Below are 20,337 nucleotides of genomic sequence, written 5' to 3' on the forward strand. Positions count from 1 at the left end.
CTTTCCACTCACAGTTAGTAGCATTACAGGCATTCAGAGTCTTTGTTACTACCACTGCAAGTCTCATGCTGGAGTGACACAAACAGGAATCATGCATAAGCTCAAGGAGAGCTTTGGCTAATGTATCCAATCCTCCAATAGAAACAAAAGATTTCTGCACATCTGCTCAGTGGAAAAAAGAAAAAAATGTGATTTAAGCAACAGAGTCTGCAAATTCTTTTACCATTTCACCAAGTTAAGTCCATCAGAGTTTTTCTGTGCATGTGTCAGTCATTACATTTCTTATACAACAGAAGCTGGAGATACATTAATCTCAAGAAATGCAGTAACCACAGATAAAATAGTTCCAGGAAAACATGACCCTGATATGTGCACACAAATGGCAAACATCATGCCTGAGTTCTACCTAAGTCATTGTTTTCAGCCATGTCACAAGGACTTTAATTTAGACACACTTTTAATCAGAACAGCTCCCAGCAGTTTTACTGACCCTATCAAATGTAAGCAGGCTGTGGCTATTTGTGGACTTGAGCACAGCACAGTGTAAGTAAAGATGGTGGAGTACAGTGGTCAGAGTAAAAGTGGGAAGAACAGCAAATGACTTTGTAGAGATTGACAAGAAAGAAAAACCCATTTACCTCTTGAATTAAACTTCCTTTTATCAAATTCAAAGCTGTGTAAAGCTTGAGCTGCACTTCCAGTTGTTTGCAACTGTGAGACCAAGAAATGAACAGATGGGACGAACTATCTCAGGCTCTGTGCAACTCTCGAGCCACCCTTTGGCATAGGGAAAAACCCCACAGCAAATGTTCTGATTATCTTCTAGAAAAGTAAAAACAAATTACCCCAAATCAAAACGCAATGAAATCAACTTCAGCTGAACAGTTAAAATGAAACCAAAGTGTTACCGATTTGGAGAATATCTTTGGACTTCTTCCACAGTTTTCAGAGCAACATGTCCCGTTCTGGGGGTTGTTGACACAGGCACAGAGAGTGCTGCACACTGAGGACCAGAGCTGATAGCAGGGATCAGTGTTTTCAGCTGACAGATTCTTCTCAGATGTGGAGAGAGTTGTTCTGTTAAGGAAATGCAAGCAAGGCCCAGACAGTCAAGGAAACATAGCTGCTAACCAGCCTACTATTTGCCTGTTTGAATTGCAGCCCTGTTCACCTGAACAACTGCAGCAGCAGGCTGATGCAGCCTGTGTCTCTGACATGGGTTTGCCCATTTTCTAAAAGAGAACACACACAAGACTCCAGAGACAAATGCAACTGCAGACAAAATCTTAACAGCAAGTTGAATTTACATACATACATTCCCTTTCCTAAGCACATATCCTCCCCACAAGGAAATACAAAATCATATCAACATATTGGTAAATAACCTTTCCATGTCTCTCTCTTTCTAGACACTCTCAGAAACTATGGGTTTGCATTTGCAAACTCTCTTCTTAGAACTAAACCACGTTCTGCTGTTTAAGGAAATCCCAGTGAGCAATGACCTACTTCGACAATTCAGGTTCGGTTACATGCAAACATTCATCTTTATAAATTCACTTCACCACAACATTGCTTATTGCATGTTCCAAAGTTTGGACTGCAGATTGGCAAATAGAAAAGGAGAGTTATCATAACACAGAAAAAAAAACCAACTTACCATTATTTGACACCAGTACTAAGATGACAGAAACAGACATTCTTTTCAAGTTCACATCAGAATCCTTTTTAATTCAAAATAAAATGAGTTCTTCAAGCAACTCAGAAGTACACAAGACAGTGTACTTGTCAACAGTGTCTGTTGACAAGACACTGAAAACAAAAAGTGAAAACCTCAAGTAAGCTACTCATCATCCTAAATTATTAAGTTTCAGTTGTGGCCAGTATGTGGGGAGCAGAGACAGGGCAGGACTATGAAGTGCCTGAGGGCTTCCCCCTGCAGTGAGTTCTACACCAAGCAGGACCCTGGCAAGCTCTGGAACAATCCAGGAGTCACTGAACACTTGCTGCTGAGGGAGAGGGGGAGTGCAGCTGTCTGGTAACTTAAAGACACCCTGTGTGCACAAGTCAGCAAGGCACAGATCAAATCTGGGGATGGACAGGGCAACTGGGGCACCTTCCCTGCCTTTGCTCCAACTGACAATCTTGTAGTCTCATTTTGTGAGACCAAAAGAAAATGGAGACAAAGCAGGAGCACAAGTAATGACAGGGGGCTATAGCACACTCAGAAATACAACCAGTGTTATTTTTATTGCCATTACTCTCTAGAATAATCCCCAATGTAAATAAAGCTGCTTCCTTTACGATGCAATGAGCACTCGACTTGGCAAGGTCATTTCTAAACATCAAACCACCAATTCCTCCAAAGTATTCACTTGCTTCACCTACAAGAGGAAAAAAGAACAGAAAATTTTGCTTCTATTTCTCTGCAAAATGAAAGGCTTCTAAGATTTTCCAACATCTCAAGCCTTATGTCCTTTAGACATTTTTACAGTGCCCACCAGTTCCTTGGCATATATGGGGAACATAAATGCCTGCATTGTTTCTAAGGAAAAGCCTTTCTTACTGTTTTGTTGGCAAATGGAATAGACAGTGACCACAGCCTCCTGCTGAGACAGAGGGCAGTCCAACTGAGATTTAAGGCATTCCAGCAGTAAGGTCAGATCTGTTTTCATATCTAGGAGCAAACACAAAAAGCTTCATTAAAGTTGTTATCTTTTCTCTCTATTAATCTAGTCAGTATTAGAATAAACCTGTCAAAATGCAGTATGTAGGTGTATTTTAAAAAAGGGGGGGAAGTGAGCCAAAATGGAGCTACATCACTTCTATTCAGCCACCAATAACAAACCTAGAAATATTTCTGTCCATCCTTTGTTATTTGAGCATGAGTTCCTTTGCAGAGTAACAGCTTCCTTTTAATATTTCTGGCCTTTCATTAATAGTAACTCTTAGTAAGTCTGATGTAAACTACTAAATATTAAATTCACAATTGCAAGGTGCATTAAGTGTAAAAAATACACAGCCATTAAAGTATTCAGAGTGCAAATAAAATTCAGGGTGCAGTTGAAAATCTGTGGAGTAGTAAGGAAAGAGTCCAAGAGCACAAGGCTGCTCCGTGGTACTGAGGTACAGGAGACATAAACCATGCAGCACAGCAGCAGAGCCCTCAGTCACGTGGTTGGAAACAGAACACAAAATATTCTCTGGGCACCTACACACAACCCTGGGTGGGAAAACAGACTTGGAAAATCTGCTTCTTAGTCTTTGGGGTATCATTAAAAGACTTAGATGATAATTATTTCTAACAGTGACAGAAGGTATTGTTAACAGTAAACCATTACAAGGTCTGAGAGTTCTTAAAGAAGTTAAAATACAATAAAAATGTGGATAAATATTAGCAAATTAAAAACAAAAAAAGTGACTTTGTAATGGTGTGTTTTACTATGTGTGCAGGTTTGACATTGGATTTACCCTTTGCATAGCCAATACAGTATCCAAAATGTGGAAATTAGGAAAAAACATGTTCTCCCAACTGCTCACCACCCCACAACAGGCCTATCAGAGTCTACTAAAACTTTGTAAAATTGATGCAGATTATAATGACAAATTATATTAGATATCTTACCACACTGATTTATCTGCACCTTTTGAGTGTTCCTTTTTTTTAAATCTCTGTTCTTGTTCTACAACAGCAAGGAAAAAGTTTTTTCAGTTCTGTTCAGATTAGCAGTGTTTATAATATATGCAGTAGAAATGACATCATTTTTCTAAAATGCACTTTTCCTAGTTTTCTGCTTTTACTTTGTCATCTCACACACACACGGTTGAATGCGTTCTTACATGGCAGAGTTTTCCTTTGGAAATACAGTCTTTTATGACAGCCCTGCATTTGTAACTAACAGGTGATCATCTTTTGAGAGTGGACATTCTGCAGAAATCAGGTCATTCCATGTTACCCCTGAGGGGCACTGTCAGTAAAGAACATCCCCTGCTCTGTGTCACTGATCACAACAAAGCTGATCCAACTTTCCTTACAAGAGTGGCCAACTTTGCCATCAGCCAACAACTGGCACTAAGACCAAGTCATGTTACTTAGGGGGTGAACACTCTAAAACATTCGGCCTCCTGCTGCTCAAGGAGCCACCAAACCATCAGCATTGTTCTGGCAGCACTGATCAAACCAAGGGCAGTGAGCACAGAGACATGTTCCTTACAGTGAGAACCCACTGAAATTCTCCAAAGACATTGCCACATTACATGAACCATGCAACCCACCAAACCCCACAGCATTGCTTCTTCACAAACCCCACAGGGCAGCCTCTGAGAGCAGAGCAGCAGAGTGACATTCAGCTTTGGAGGCACAAAGATGCTCCCTCAAACACGCCCCAAGTCCCAAACAGAGAAGGTTGATGCAAGCATCACAGTAACCTCTTACAATTTCTCCAAAAATTACTTCGCTCCAGGCAGAAACTTTAAATCAGTGGCAAATGCAGCTTAAGAATGGATTCATTTTCCTTCTCCAAGTGGAGCAAAGGCTCAAAGCAGAATCCTTGTCATCACTGTGCATCCATCCATTGAAAGCAGCCAGCCCTGCTTTCTCTTGGGAGTTACTGATTGCCCCGTTCCTTTGCTGCTTCACTTACACAGCGAGAATTGAGAGAGGTCATCTCCCTGCAGCCTTTCAGAAGTGATAACAGACATGCATTTCATTTCCTGCAAACCCAACCCTGCCACAACAAGGAAAAGCTTGCCAGCCTTCCTCACCTCTTTTTGTCCTACTGCCACCACCCTGCCAGCCTAAGAAAAAACACCACCCACCCAAACAAAAGGAAGCCTGTAAAAATGAGTTTGCTCTGGAGCTAATTGCTTTTCAGAAGAGTTTCATTTAATACATGTTTATACAATTATGCAATATAAGAAGCACAAGGGGTTTAAAACTGGATGTATACAAGGACACATCTTGACCTTTACCTGCATCTTTTTGACTTTTGCAACCTACAGGAGGTACGCAAAATAGTATTGATAAGCCAGCCTACATTAATTAGACACAAATAGCTCACCTCGGTTGTTGCATCACAGAGCAAGGTGGAAAGACAAACAACTAGATTTGCTTCAACAAACAGCTGGCAAATGTTGCATCTAAAATTCTTCTCCATCAGTTATGGAAAATAACCCAGTAACATTGCTTTAAATCTCAGAAACCACTCCTGGAGAAGTGCAGATCTGTCAATGTGTGTGCTCAGCAGCACCAGAGCACATGGCTGGCACGGTCAGTAGACCAGCCAGCCTGGGCAGGACTTATCCTTCGAAACCCAGGGAGCAAAGGCCAGAGGGGAGAAGTGCGGGTTGTTGGCGTCCTGTGGAAACCAAACCCCACAGCAGCAGCTGAGGCCGTGAGGACGCTGCGCTGTGGAACAGGACTTGGGGCTGTCCTGGCCTATTTCAGCTCCCTCACACCCTCCTCCCTCAGATGGGCCGTGTGTGATTTACAGCTCGTTATCAGAGCTCCACTCTGAAGCCTTAGCAAGCACTCCAGATCAGCCCAAATATAAAAGGGAAAGAACATATACATATTTAAAGTAAGGGCGGGGGGGGGGGGGGGGGGGGAGAGTTGAAAGGCAACAGTTTAAAGAGAAACAGCAGCTGCATTCTTCTGTGGGAATGCTGGGGAGTCCCAAGGTGGGAAATGGGGCACGGCTCGGGTACCTGTGATCCAGTGGCGCGGGTGGCTCCGGGCAGACCCCGAGGCGAGGCGGGTGCCCGCTGCCGAGCGCTGTCCGGCTGAGGGGTGGGAACTGCGGGCTGAGGGGTGGGATCGCCGGGCTGAGGGGTGGGATCTGCGGGCTGAGGGGTGGGATCTGCGGGCTGAGGGGTGGGATCTGCGGGCTGAAGGACAGCGGAGGCCCCGCCGTGCTGAGGGCGGGGATCTCGCGGAGCTGAGGGCAGAGCCCCGCCCGGCCCCTCAGGAGACGCCGCAGCCGCAGCGCCACCCCAGCGCCTCAGGGTGCGGCCGCCCTCGGACTCGGGACAGCCCTGAGCCTTCCCCTCGGCCAGGCGGGAAGCGCTTGGAATTGTAGAACCGTCAGAGGTGAAAGAGATCTTGAAGAGCATCAGTTCAACGTCAGCCCAGCTCTGACACTTCAAACACAGACCACTAAACCATTTGCCAGTGTCAGATCCAGAGGTCTCTTTAACACCTCCAGGAATGGCAAGTGCACCACCTCTCTGGCCAACCTATTCCCAGGCCTGAACACCTGAGCAGTGAAATTTTTTTTCTAAAGTCTAACCTGAATTTCCTCTCAACGTGAGGCCACTTCCTCTGGCTCTCAGTGCAGGCCCAGCAGAAGAGAGCAGCCCCCCCTCAGTGCACGCTCCTGTCAGGGAGTTGGAGAGAGCCGTGAGGTCCCTCCTGAGCCTCTTCTCCAGACTGAACAAACCCAGCTCCCTCAGCTACTCCTCATGGGACATGTTTTCTAGAGCCTTTGTGAGCCTTGCTGCCCTTCTCTGGACACACTCAGCCCCTCAATGTCCTTTTTCCCGAGGGGCCCAGAGCTGACACAGCCCTCGAGCTGTGGCCTCAGCAGTGCCCAGCACAGAGGGGCAGGCACTGCCCTGGTCCCGCTGCCCACACTGCTGCTGATCCAGGCCAGGTGCCATTGGCCTCTTGCCCCCTTGGGCACACTCTTGCTCACACTGAGGCGGCTGGTGACCTGCAGGATGTGGCACTTGGCCTTGCGGAATTTCACGCCCTTGTCCTTGGCCCATTGATCCAGTCTGTCCAGGTCTCACTGCAGAGCCTTCCTGTCCTCCAGCAGATCCACACTCCCACCCAACTGGGCATCTGCAAATTTACTGAGGGTGCTCTCAATCTCGATCTCCAGATCATCAATAAAGAAGTTTACAAGGACCAGCCCCAAAACTGAGCCCTGGAGAACACATTTCAGTGCAGCTCAGTTTGCATACTCTGCAGTTGGAGGCTGCAATGCCCCCACAACAGAAAGAGCTGCCATCCCTTGGCATTGGCCACACACACAGGTGCAGGAAAAAAACCTTTTACTCGGTGTATATGGCTGACAGGACTGAGCTTTCGGGCACACACTCCCTTTCCCTAATGACCCTGAACTCAAGAGAAGGTATTTCACCTTCCAGCTCTTTGCACCATTGGATCCTCAGACCATCAGAGCTCCACCAGCCTCTCTCATCCTTTTGCACCTTCTCCCCACTCAAGCTGAGGAGCAGCTTTGATAAGAAAAAATGCAGTTCTGCTGCCAAGGAGGTGAGCCAATTTGCAAATGTAACTTACCCTGCCAAAAACAGCTACTGCCTTTTTCTTTGAGAGGCGAGTCATGAGAAGTAATGAACATGTGTTGCATTTTAAACCAAAGAGGAAGAGAAACGAAAGCACTCACAGAGGATTTGGCAAAGCCAAGAGATGCCAATGTGGCTAATCCTGTTGGCTGCTCAGTTATTGCAGCCCTTTGCTACTTTACCATTTGTCTTGTTTGGAGATTGTGCTCAGATAATTCAGTGATGGGTAAAAGAGAAATCTAAAAAATCATAGCTGATCTCAAGATAATACAATTTAGGAAAATTTGAATAGATTGTGAAGTATTTACATCAGGGTGATGACAGTTACCACACACAGAACAAAAGAAGCCCTTTTAACAAAACTTCAATTACATCCTTGTTCCTCAAGCCCTACTATCCATTTGTTTGGCTGATTTAGTATAATGTAAAAATACTGTTCAATACCTTGTGATGTTTATACTTTCCAACACTTCTGATGTGTTTTCTAAAAGCTCTGAGTATTTTTTAGTTTGAAAAAAAAATCTATTATTTTGGTAGTAACATTGCAGTTCTGTCTTTTCCTTTTGGTACTCAGCTGAAGAAATAAAGGAAAAAAAAGAGCAGAAAAAGTTGCTGAGGTGGAAAGTAGATCACAAGGAGCAAAGTTACAGGAGATGAGTACATGACTACTGCCACTGCTTAAGAGCATCTCTCACAAAAAGCAGACTGGCTACACTGTCCCAACTCCATCATTTCAACTCTCCATGTTTTGTTTCTTACTTTGCAAAGCTGAGCTGAGCCATTTTTACCTAATATGAATAACAACTAGTAATACACACTTACAGTTCTCTTGTATTACTGCAACAGCACTAGGTTCCCTTAGAATTTTTTAGGGCAATTGCAGTGCTGTCTCTAAATTTAAACCGGTTCAAGATATTATTTGTAGCTTATTCTTGAAGGTAATTTGCAGCAAGAGTCAAAAAATCATTGCAGATGGCCAGTGACTGGACTGTTATGTGTATGGGATGCACAGGATGATTTAAGTGCTGCTTCATTCTGTGTGACTGCAGGCTTTGAAAAGAGTAATCCCACTTGGCATTTGGACTCCATTTGGTCTCAGGAATTATGGATCCAGAGTAACTTGTTAGAAGCTTGTGAAAAAATGTCTCTGAAGTTTACAGCAGAGCTGAAGTGTACAGAAGGATGAGAATTCAATGAATAATTCAATGAATACTAAGAATAAGTTTGAAAAGCATATCCAGTTATCCTGCTGGCTATGTCCAGTGCCTATCCACTGCTACAGTACAGTGCACAATGTCACCAGGAAAATTGTGAATGTCATCTTTAGACCGATCTATTCACACATTTTATTTTTGATCAGAGTTACTTTCTACAAATTACCAAGCTGTTCTGCCTTTTTGAGGCTCTTGTTTCTTTTCGTGTGAAGTATTCACATGTATAATACAGGTGGCTCCTGTGTCTTGGTTTGGAAAGACAGGTGTTTGCTAAGGAAGTCAGGAGCCTTTCTTGAAATGGAAAAATGGAAACCCCTTCCTTCTGAATTGTTATAAATTTGAAATTAAGGGGGGCTCTCAGGTAAAAATATGGGAGCAGGAATAACAGTTCTTTATCAGGGAAGTGTCAGCGATGGAGAGAGACGGGGAGACTGACTCGGGGATCAGAATCCGATTTTATTGTGGGATACAAGCACTTATATACTTTTTTAGTGAGACTAGTGATGTGTACTACAATGATTAGGTTACAATCACCTACACAAACTTATGCATAAAACAACATCCCTTGCTTGCAGAGTTGTGGAAGGGGAGCCGGCTGCTGGCCTTGCTGACAGCTTCTGCCAGCCAGGCTGGCACGGGCTGAGGCAGGGGCAGCCAGCCTGACAAAAGCATCCATCCGTGTGGATGGGGGGTACGTTTACGCGTGGGAAAGGTGGGGATTTTCTCCACCCTTGGGCAGGTTTAATTCTCGCATGGAGTTGTCAGACCCTCCTCAGGCCTGTGAAACAGTGACAGGCTTTGTGCTTTTTCTTGTTTCCAGGTCTTGTTTTGAATTGACTTCCATGCAATTGTTCTTTGTTTTTCCCAGGAGGATTTCAACTGGTGCCCAGACCAGATGGGGAAGCGCCTGCAGCGTCTGTGGAGCACGTCCAGTGCCAGCACTACCCCAGGGGTCACGGTCTGCAGGGACAGCCCCTTCCAGAAGGACGAGGACCTGGTGCAGGATCGGCTCCTCTCCTGGCAGCAGCTCTCCAGAGGTGGGCACCCGGCTCCATAGCTCAGCTGGCAGAAGGGCTCTGGGCAGGCGGCAGCGGGCACACGGGCATCCCGCTCTTGCAGCTGCTGAGGAGTTGCTGTGCCGTGATTAAGCGGAGGAGGTGGAACATGGCCTGCCATGCTGCCCTTCTCTAAAAACAGAGACTAGGACTGGAGGTTTGGGCTCTGAGCACAGCCAGCAGCCTGGCCCGGGCACAGGCCATGGCAGGACAGGGGGACAGGAGCCTGCTGCGACTGACCGTGGCTCTCTGGTTTCTCTCCGCAGGCTGCCAGCACCTCATGCCATGGGAACGGCACCGCTCGGCCTGCCAGGCTCGGGGGGCTGGAGGGCGGCCGGTGTTCATTTGCTGTCAAAGATAAATTATTTTGGTTTTTGTTTGTTATCGTCGTCATCGGAGCATTTCTTTCATCCTTTTCCAAGCTTTTGGCCTGTTGTGATAAATGGATATGTTTGTGCTAACAAAATCTGGTGGTTTATACCAGCTGGACTCTATTGTGGTCTATACCATGTTTTATTTCCTGCATAGGTAAAATACCGTGTATCAAATTTGATCAAAAAGAGAAATGAGGGAGTGTGAAAACATGGATTTGTGGGATGTAGAAGATACCAAAATTCAGTCTTTAATAAAAAGCATGAATTAATATTATCCAGAGAGAAGATGGGGGAAATTGTGATAAATGGATGTGGTTTGTGCTAACAAAATTGTAATTATATCAATATTTTGGGAAGAAAATTGGAAAGGTATATGTGATTCATAGTATGAAGCAGATGGGTTTCTTTGTAGATGATACATGTGGGAAACAGGATACAGGAGATTGGAATTGGCCTTGATGAACAAAAGTTAGGAAGACTCCCGAGTCAGAATTGGCATCAAGATGAAGTTAAGACAACTCCCAGGACAGGATCGGCCATGACATGAATAACATTGGGATAATTCCAGACAGGGAGCATAAAAGAGTGTTCTTATCTATAAAATAATAAGGCTTAACTGGAGCATAGTGCTTACTTACATAACACAGGACTTGGGGCACATGCACAGCCTGTCAGGTTATTCAGAGGACAGTGAGGAAGACTGTCAGCCTTCCTCCAGGGAGAGCCCCAGAGAGCCAGAAGCCCCCTTAGCCACAGCGGGAGCATGCGCTGTGAGTGTGGTGATGTTGATTTCAAGAATCAGAAACAGGAGGAGATTTACAGGAAAATATTGATGAATATGTATTAGCCCACAGTACATAAGTTGTGTTTGGATCCTTTTGCCTTTTGAATGTCAGGCAGGGTGGGAAGCCCTCCCCATACCCCGATCGATTGGTTTTGCTTATGCTTTATCCAAACCACTGCCAAATTTCCTTTTGTAATTAGTGGATTCTATTTGATTGTATTATTTTATCGCAGTTAAAACTGCTGCTAAATTTTCAGTTTCTGGTTTTATAAATTAGACATATGGGACCTCATATATAACATCAGAAATGTGACTTAATAGTTTATAAAACCAAATGTAATATTCAGCTAAATTAACAAGGAATAGAAAAGCATTTGACACTTAATCACAAAGGATAAAGTTACAGAAATGATGATACTTGATTAAATGAATACATTTTAACTTAATGAGTTAATAGCTCAGTCTCCTCTGGCTTTTGATCACCTCCCCAGAAAGGGAGCAGTTCTTTGATCTCCTCTTCATGAGAGGCACAGTCCTTAGGGTTTGGTCTCAGCTTGGCAGGGGGTGTTGTTTTTTGGATGATGATGACTGCCAAAAAGCCCCCTTAAATCCCCCCCAAAACCCCCAAATCCCCTCAAACCCCACCCAAACCCCCCCCCAACCCCCTCAGGATGAATTTTTCATTCATTTCAGGTAATTTTGGGTGGATTGTGGAGGGTTTTGGTACCTTATGGATACAGAAGTAGGCATAGGATTCAAACCCACTCAAAATGCTCCCTTAAAATCCCTCCAAATACCCCCAAATCTTCTCAGGACGGATTTGGAGGTAATTTGGGGTTAATTTCAGGTAATTTTGGGTCGATTCTAGGTTGATTTGGGGTGGTTTTGGTACTTCCTGGACACAAAATTTTGCATAGGATTCAAACCCAGCCAAAATCCCCCCCAAATCTCAAAATCCCAAAATTTTCCCCCCAGCTGCCTGGTTGTTGGATCGATTTTTGGTGGATTTTGGGTTAATTTGGAGGAAATTTTGGGTGGTTTTAGTACCTTGTGGATGCCCAAGCGGGTGAAGGATTCAAACCCAGCCAAAGTTTGCTCAAATCCCTCAAAACGCCCCTCAAATTTCACCCAGAGCCCCTCAGGATGGGTTCTGAGGTAATTTTGGGTGGATTTTGGTTAATTTTGGGTCCTTTTGTGAAGCAACGAGCGTGCAGGGCTTTGAGCAGGGCTGAGCAGCGGGGCAGGAAGGGAGGGAGGGAGGGAGGGAGGGAGGAAGGGAGGGATGGAGGTGTGAACCTCCCCCGAGGATCCCCTGATGGGGACACCCCTAAAAAGGTCTGTGCCAGAATTGAGAAACAAACGGGACCTTTGCTTTTTTTGGTCTTCAGGCTGTTGTTTATTTTTCTCTTACCAAAAGTTCAGCACACCGTCTGCACACCAGACTTAGCGTACAAAGAGAAGGCACCAAAAGTCACAGGACACACAGGTTCAACGTCTTTTAAAATTATTTTGTCCAATTAACTCTTAGAACACATTTTATTTCTACCTTTCTACCAGTAACTAATTCTTTGTTTACCACTCAGCATCTGCATTGCAGCTCTTTCCAACCAATCACCCTGTGCTCCCAACACGGCAGAAAATGGAGGAGATGAAGAACAAGAAGGAGATCAGGCAATGCCCAAAATCCTCCCTTCTATCCATCCTCATACTAAAAACCCAAAGCTCTCAGTTTTTCACCCTGTGATAAACTACACTAATCTCTCTTTCACACACTCATAGATCCCAATTCTTCCCAAAGTCCTGGAAGCTTTCTCCATGGACAAAAGTTAAAAGCAGTGATCTCTTGGGGATCAGGACTTCTCAGGACAGGCAGGGAGACATTCCCTGTGCCCTGGGTTCCAACAGCAGGGGGGAAGGGGAGGTTGGGGACAGGAAAAGAAGGACCTGGGCAGGAAAAAGGGGAACCTTAAACAGCGTGGTAAGCGCCATTTCTAGAGGGAGGGCCCGGGACGGCGCGGCCGTCACCTTCCCGGGTAGGTGTGGATACACAATCCAGGTAAGATTTCCCATGGATCCATCTGGGAAACATTAGGGAGCTGGAGATGAAGAATTCTGAACAACCTCACAGGTGGTGTTTGTGACAATTGTTTTCCTCATGGATTGTTTACCCCAAGGGGTTTTCTTAACTAGCCAATCATGTGAAATGTAAAATAACCAATCAGGTCCACCTGTATCAGGACCGAGTACAAAAAAATGGGTTTCCTAATAAAGATGATTATTGGCCTTCTGAAGATGCATGGAGTGTGACACTCATTTATCCGTGTCATTTCTGACTCAGCAGTGACAGGCAGGGAAGGGGGGACATGGAAAGATGGGGGGGAAAGGAGGACACAGAATGGAGAGAGGACGGCAGCGCTCCCATGTCACCTCTGGATGGATTCTGTCCCTTGTTCTGCCCTCAGGAAAAGAGAGACAGGGTGGCACAGAGTGTTGGGAAGGATGAAAGTTCGACAAGAAACTTTAACAGATATGTGTGCATGACAGAAAGATTTTTGAATGTAGAATCTGAAAAAGGAATAGAGATGGAACCAAGTTTTGACATAGAAGAATTGTTGAGCCAGTCTCACTGGGTAACTAAGAAGGCAAAGGGTGTGCTACTTACAAGGGGTTTTTATGGCTTAGAGCAAAGGATAAACCCACCTCAAACAAGAAGATGTTTTTACCAACCAAAAAGATTCCACAGGTAAGCAAGTCAGCAAAGTTGCAAGTAGAAAAAAGGTCTCAGAATTTTCCACTGCAAGAAAACTGAAAAACAACTTCTAGCTTAAACTAACGTACTAACTTTTAGTGACTGGAGAATAGTAATATGAATATGGTAATTACAGGAGTTATGATAGGCTATAGATAAAAGTAAAGGTATAGATTGTTTCTTCTGTGTTAAGATGCTCAGCAAAGCAGAGTATATAATGCACTGTAACCAGAGCTAAAGGGTCTCCAGGCCTGCCTGCAGCTGGAGCTGACAGCTGTAGGCACAGGCTCCGTCACCAGACCCTGGACTGCTGTAACATCTTGGATACAATAAACTGCATTTTGGAGAGCTGCCTGGAGCCCCTCATCTCTCACCCAGGCTCTTAAGGGAGAGGGACACGGGGTGATGGAGAGATGGCAGCAACCCCGTGCCATGCTGGCAGTTTTCACTCCTTGCTGCACGCTTGGGAACAAAAGGGTAAGGAAAGATATGGGCAATGTTATAGAAACATATTATAATATTGGCTTTTCACAGATAATAAAGTGGATTTTATATGTGTGGTGTTAAAGTAACTTTGGTATAAACATATAGGTTTTATTTCTGTCGTTAATTAAGCTTCATGAAAGAGCTGCTTGTGTTAAATGCCTGCTGGGATGGGATAACATCCAGTGCACACAGGATGAGGACACCTGCACAGATCTGCCAACTATCAGCACTCCCTGTCTGAAGGCAGAGTGGACCAAGGCCCAAAACTGGAGGTGATAAAGAGAAGGTAGCCAAAACCACAGCCAAGAAACACACATGCTCTGAAAAGGCAGACCCAAGGAGGGGCCAGGTAGAACAGTTTCTGGAAGATGTGAAGTAGTTTATGGATATGCAGGAGGGTCTATGAATATGCAACAGGCTGGTGTAAGGAGAAAGGTATTTCAGGGGGATCCCCGAAGGGAACAGGGTGCTCCTGGCTGAGTGCCAAGATGCACCCAGCCATAATAACCTTTGCTCCATGGTCCTGGTCTCCCACTGTCCTTTATTAAACTTTTTACATTTTCACAGGAGGGTGAATGTGCTTTTCACATTTAGGAACGATTTCAGTTTTTTCATTTTTTTAAAGGAGGGAGTTTTGAAGAGCTGCAAGTGGCTAATCTGCCTGCAACAAGGACCATCCCACGGGCTCTTGTCACCTTTCCTGACACGTCTGCTGCAGCTCATGGAGGGTGAAGCCCTGGAGGCTCCTTAGGGGTGGTTATGGACGATTGCAGGCAGCACCTCGATGCCCTGGATCAGCGGTGCCCCCTCCTGGGAACCCCCACGTTTTCCAGTTTCTGTGAAGCTGCCTGTGAAAAACACGTTCACTCTCCTGTAAATTAATGGCCCATTAACAGCAGATCTCTCCTGGAGGGAGGAATGGTTGTGGAAGAGATAAACTGCCCAATGCACAGAAGATAACTGCCCCACCTCTGACAGATGGCAAACACAACACACACTTATCTTGCAATCCAGGACATGTCCTCACTGGCTGCCCCCATTCTCCAGAGTTCATGGTGCCCAGGGAGGCTGCAGCTGCCGGTGCCGGGAACAAACGAGACAGGTCTTGGTTTCAGAGATCTCCAGAATCCATTTCTGACCCCAAAAAACAGGGCAAAGGCAGGGCCATGGGGTTTTTATAGGGTACGCCAGGGGTGGAGTTTGGGTTTGGGCCAGGGGAGGAGTTGTTAGCAACACAAGAAGGGTTAGATCAAATTCCTGCCTTTTAGCAACAGGGACACTCCACACAGAATGTGTCCCCAAATCCTAAATTCCTCCTCAAACATCTGAGAAATGGTGGGACTTTAGATATCTTTGATCAATTTCATTTATTTAACCATGTTTATGGTGTTTTTAAGGGATGAAGATGAGGCACAAGAAAATCATTGCCAGACCAAAAGGAGAGGCAGCCAGGTGTGTTCCCAACATGGATCACAGGAATGTGAGGGACCAGGGCTCTGCCCAATGTGGCTCCTCCAGTGGGGGATGGAGCTGGAGCAGCACACGAAGCTCTTCCTGCACTCGGGGCACTCGCAGGGCTTCCCTCACCGGTGCCTCCGTTGGTGTTGGGTCAGGTTAGAGCTCCAGCTGAAGCTCTTCCCACACTGGGGACACTCGTAGGGCCTCTCCCCAGTGTGGATGCGCCGGTGGGTGATGAGGGTGGAGCTGTGCTTGAATCCCTTCCCGCAGTCAGGGCACTGGAAGGGCCTCTCCTCTCTGTGAATCTGATAGTGCTTGAGGAGATCGGAGTTGCTCTGAAACCTCTTCCCACACTTAGAACACTCGTAGAGCCTCTCCCCAGTGTGGATCTTTTGGTGGAGGATCAGGTTGGAATTCCAGCTGAAGCTCTTCCCACACTCCCGACACTCGTAAGGCCTCTCCCCAGTGTGGGTTCTCTGGTGCCTGATCAGGTTGGAGCTCCGGCTGAAGCTCTTCCCACATTCCTCACACTCGTGGGGCCTCTCCCCAGTGTGGATGTGTCGGTGCGTGACAAGATGGGCATTCTGCCTGAAGCCCTGCCTGCAGTCGGGGCAGCGGAAGGGCCTCTCCTCTGTGTGAGTGTGCTGGTGCAGGAGGAGATTGGAGCTGGTCTGAAACCTCTTCCTGCACTGATCACACTCGTAGGGCCGTTCCCCAGTGTGGGTCCTCTGGTGCATGATCAGGTTGGAGCTCCTCCTGAAGCTCTTCCCACACTCCCCACACGTGTGGGGCTTCTCCCCATCATGGAGCTGCTCATGAAGCACCAGCTCCGAGCTCTGGCTCCATCTCCGGCCGCCTTCCCGGCCCAGGCTGGCTCTTTCCCCCTCAGATCCCTGCCATCTGCGTTTGCAGCCCCTCCTCGTGCGGGATCTCTGGGGCTTTTCCTCCCCGTTGGGTTCCTGCACCGTGGAGCCACTCAAAACAGCCTCTTCCACCAGGTTCTGCCGTGGGGATTTGTCCTCCCTGCTCTCCATGCTCAGCTCCTGCTCTGGGGGAGGATGGACAAGGACAGGATGGGATTTGCCTCTGTGCCACAGGAAAAGGGGAGAAGATCCCCGCAGGGCTGTTCTGCAGCCGGGGGCTGCGCTGGGCTGGGAAATGGAGCAGCACAGAGGGGAAAGGGGCACTGACTTCCTCCTCACCTGCCTCAGTGTCCCAGGGCATCTTCCTCTTCCTTGGAGCCTCCCAGGGGTTGGCAAAGGGAAATCCTGGTTTGGGGAAAACAAGGGATGAGCTGTTGTAGGATCGTTGGGGGTAGGACAGCCGGGACGGACGGAGACGAGAGATCTCTACAGCCAGGTTGTGGAACTTGGGGTTCATTGCAAAGGGCCTGGGTGCAGGGGCCCTGCTGGGAGCGTCCAGCCACTGCTCAGAGCAGGCCCGAGAGAAGAGAGTGGTAGAGAGGATGAGAGGGTAAGAGAGGAAGAGGGTAAGAGTGTTAAGAGAGTAAGGTTCCAGTCACAATACAATAAATCTTCTCCTGTGTTGAATACTCTATTTCTCACTCACCAATCCAGTGCAAGATACAAATTCTATAGCATTTACATACAGCCTATAAGAATAATTACATCACCATACTGTGTTACATTTTAAAGCCTAAAAACTCCTCTTTGGACCCCTTCTGCTGAGCTAGCAGGGTCTGCTCCGGCCCTTGGACCTGTCTGCAAGCAGAGGGAATTGTTTCATCACAAGCGGATTGCCTTCCGTCGTGCCACACCATTATTTACCAGTTGTTCAGTAACTAAGGTATCTCAAAGCTTGCTTTCATTTCCATCTTGCTAATACTTCCTACATTCTCAAAATCTTTTGCCAGACAATCATATTTGTAAGGCTGTCCTGTTTCATCTTGCCCCACACACGTTGAGTTTGAAGGTCCCACTGCCCGAGTCTGTCTCTACAAGTCCCCGGCCACCCGGCCTCCAGAAAAACTCCCAAACAAGAAGATTCAGCCCTGAAAAAGCCTCCCAGGAGCTCCCGTCCCTGGTCCCTCCCCTGTGGCTTTCAGGATTTCCCCCTGTCCCAGCTGCCAGGATCACACTTGGATTGGGGGTCCCCCTTCTCCTCGGTGCCTGCCCTCCCCAGGCTGCTGGCAGTCCCAGCAATCCCAAAAGCTCCCCCCTCTTCGCTCTCACTATTCTGGGATGCCGGGGCTGTTTGGGCTCCCGGGCTCCCTTCTCCCCTCACTCTCTGCTCTGGGCTGCAGGGGCTCCAAGGAGTCCCCCCTGCCCCTCTCCAGCTCTTGAGGGTCCCGCCAATGGCGGCGCTCCCCCCTCTCTGGGCTCCCCACTCTGGGCTCCTGGGGGACACAGGGCTCTGCTCCTCCAGGCTGCCTCTGCCGGCGGCCGCCACTGGCACCCCCCGATGTCCCCCCAAGGGGCCTTTTCCACTCAGCCTTGGATTCTTCATTCTCCAAACATCCCCCCAAAAAACCCAACCCAGGCAGCCCCCCCGAGATATCAGGGCCGAGCTCCCCCTCCCCGCTCACCTGCGCGATGGGGGGGCAATGATCCCACAGGTGGGGGCTGCGAATTCAGGCAGGGCTCGAGCGCGCGGTTCTGTCTGCCCAGCCTTGATCCGCCTTTGTCCTTCCTCTTCCTCCCGCTCCTCTCCTTCCATCCCCCGCTCCTCATCCTCCTCTGCTGTCTTATCTCCACCTCCTTCTCCCCCTCCATCCCTCCCCTTCCCTCCCTCCTCCTCCTCCCCCAGCAGCAGCGACACCCTCGGTGCCCCGTTCCCGCAGAAGGAGCGGGGATGGAGCCGGGACAGGTCGGGATGGGCAGCGCGGGGCTCTCGGCTGCTCCCAGCCGCTGCGGGCGGGGGGAACCCGGCCCGGGCCAAAGGAGAGGCAAACTGGGAAAACTGGGGGCTGCACATCCAAACTGGGCCTTGCTGGGGACCCTGCCTGGGCACTGCCAGCCCTTGGGGCTCCTCTCGGCACCTCCGGGAGGGAGGAACGCACCCAGGGCTGGGGGATCCCAGCAGTGGCAGCGCTGCCAGGGACTGGGCTGGACTGGGATGGTACTGGGATTGACTGGGGCTGTACTGGGTTTGTATGGACATCATACTGGGAGTGACTGGGACTGTACTGGGTTTGTACTGATATCATACTGGAATCATACTGGGAGTGACTGGGACTGTACTGGGTTTGTATGGACATCATACTGGGATTGTACTGGGAGTGACTGGGGCTGTACTGGGTTTGTGCTGACATCATACTGGGATTGTACTGGGAGTGACTGGGACTGTACTGGGTTTGTGCTGGCATTATACTGGGATCATACTGGGAGTGACTGGGACTGTACTGGGTTTGTATGGACATCATACTGGGATTGTACTGGGAGTGACTGGGGCTGTACTGGGTTTGTGCTGACATCATACTGGGATTGTACTGGGAGTGACTGGGACTGTACTGGGTTTGTGCTGGCATTATACTGGGATCATACTGGGAGTGACTGGGACTGTGCTGGGTTTGTACTGATATAATACTGGGATCAGACTGCCAGGGCAGACTGTGATCACACTGATGGAGACTGGGATCACACTGGGAGTGAGCAGGAGCCTGTGGGGAGCAAATGAGACCATGTTGGTGCAAATGGGATGTACTGGGAGTAACTGGGATGGTGCTGAGGGTGATTGGGAGCAGCTGTGAGGAACGGGGATCATGCTAGGAGCAACTGGGAGTGACTGGGAGTATGCTGGGGGCCATTGGAAACTGCTGGGCTTATCCTGGGATGAACTGGGATCATGCTGGAGGTGACTGGGATCATACTGGCAGTGAGTGCCACTAAACTGAGGGTGACTGGGAATGCTTGGGAGCAAATGGGATCATACTGGGGATACTGGGAGTGACTGGGAACATGCTGGAGGGAACTGGGGAACACTGGGAGATACTGGGAGTGACTGGAACAAAAGTGAGGGTGAAAGAGAGCAACTGGAGCCATGTGGAGCACAGCTGGTTCATACCAGTGGGCTGGGGGAGTTTGTTGGGAGTTTAGGGCAATTATTGGGGTTTTTGGAGAGAATCACTGAGTTTGGGGGGTGTTGGGGATTTTGGGGGGTTTGTGGATTTTGGTAGGTTTGGACTTTGGGGGATTCTATCGGCCTTGTGGGGGGGTGTTTTGAGATTTATTGCAATCTTTTAAGGTTTTTTTGTACTTTTGGGGGTTTTACTAGGATTTTGTGAGGGTTTTGTGAGATTCTCTGGAATTTTGAGGGGGTTTATTTGGATTATTGGGGGATTTGGGGGGGTGTATTGGAATTGTGGAGGCATTTAGTGGGATTCTTTGGAGGTTCAGGTTTTTTAAGGAATTTTTTGGAGTTTTTTGTTAGGATTTTGGGAGGTTTTTGTGGGTTTTTTTGGGTGTTGCCAAGATTTCTTTGGGTCTTGGGCCAAAGAGGGGGACTGTGGGACTTTTTATGGTTTTGTGGACATTTTTGCAGGGATTTGTGGGGTTTAATTAGGATTTTGGGGATTTGTTGAAATTTCAATGGATTTTGTGGGCATTTATCAGGATTCTAGGGTGTTCTAACAGAACTTTGTGAGAGTTAATTGGGATGTCGTGGGTTTTATAGGGACTTTTGGGGATTTTAAGGAGATTTTGGTGCCTCTCAGGCCTTCCCAACATCCGGGGATAACTGCAAAGCCCCCCCAAAATTCCACTAAAAACCTCCAAAATCTCCAAAAGATCCTCAAAAAACCCTCTGAACACCCGCAAATCCCACAAAATACCAGTGGAACCCACCAAAAGTTAAAAACACTCTCAAAAATTTCAATAAATCCCCCCCAAGAAACCCTCCACAACTACATTAAATCCCCCAAAATCCAAAACCCCACAAATCCACAAAACCCCCC

General features: G+C 47.5%; 1 protein-coding gene and 1 pseudogene across 1 annotated transcript in view; one reads left to right on the forward strand and one right to left on the reverse strand.

Moving 5' to 3' along the window:
- LOC132334721 (zinc finger protein OZF-like) overlaps positions 1 to 16,470 on the reverse strand; it is a 126,041-nt gene extending 109,571 nt beyond the window's left edge. Inside the window, exons 1-2 of the mRNA XM_059860811.1 lie at positions 15,555 to 16,470; positions 6,216 to 6,220 (exon numbers count right to left, since the gene is read on the reverse strand). Coding sequence (XP_059716794.1) covers positions 6,216 to 6,220; positions 15,555 to 16,459 — 910 coding nt within the window. The 5' untranslated portion in view covers positions 16,460 to 16,470. The remainder of the gene's footprint in view (positions 1 to 6,215; positions 6,221 to 15,554) is intronic.
- Positions 1 to 20,337, forward strand: part of LOC132334706 (zinc finger protein 850-like) — a 1,213,125-nt pseudogene that overhangs the window by 685,413 nt on the left and 507,375 nt on the right.

Source organism: Haemorhous mexicanus, chromosome 16, assembly GCF_027477595.1.
Source record: "Haemorhous mexicanus isolate bHaeMex1 chromosome 16, bHaeMex1.pri, whole genome shotgun sequence".
NCBI lineage: Eukaryota > Metazoa > Chordata > Aves > Passeriformes > Fringillidae > Haemorhous > Haemorhous mexicanus.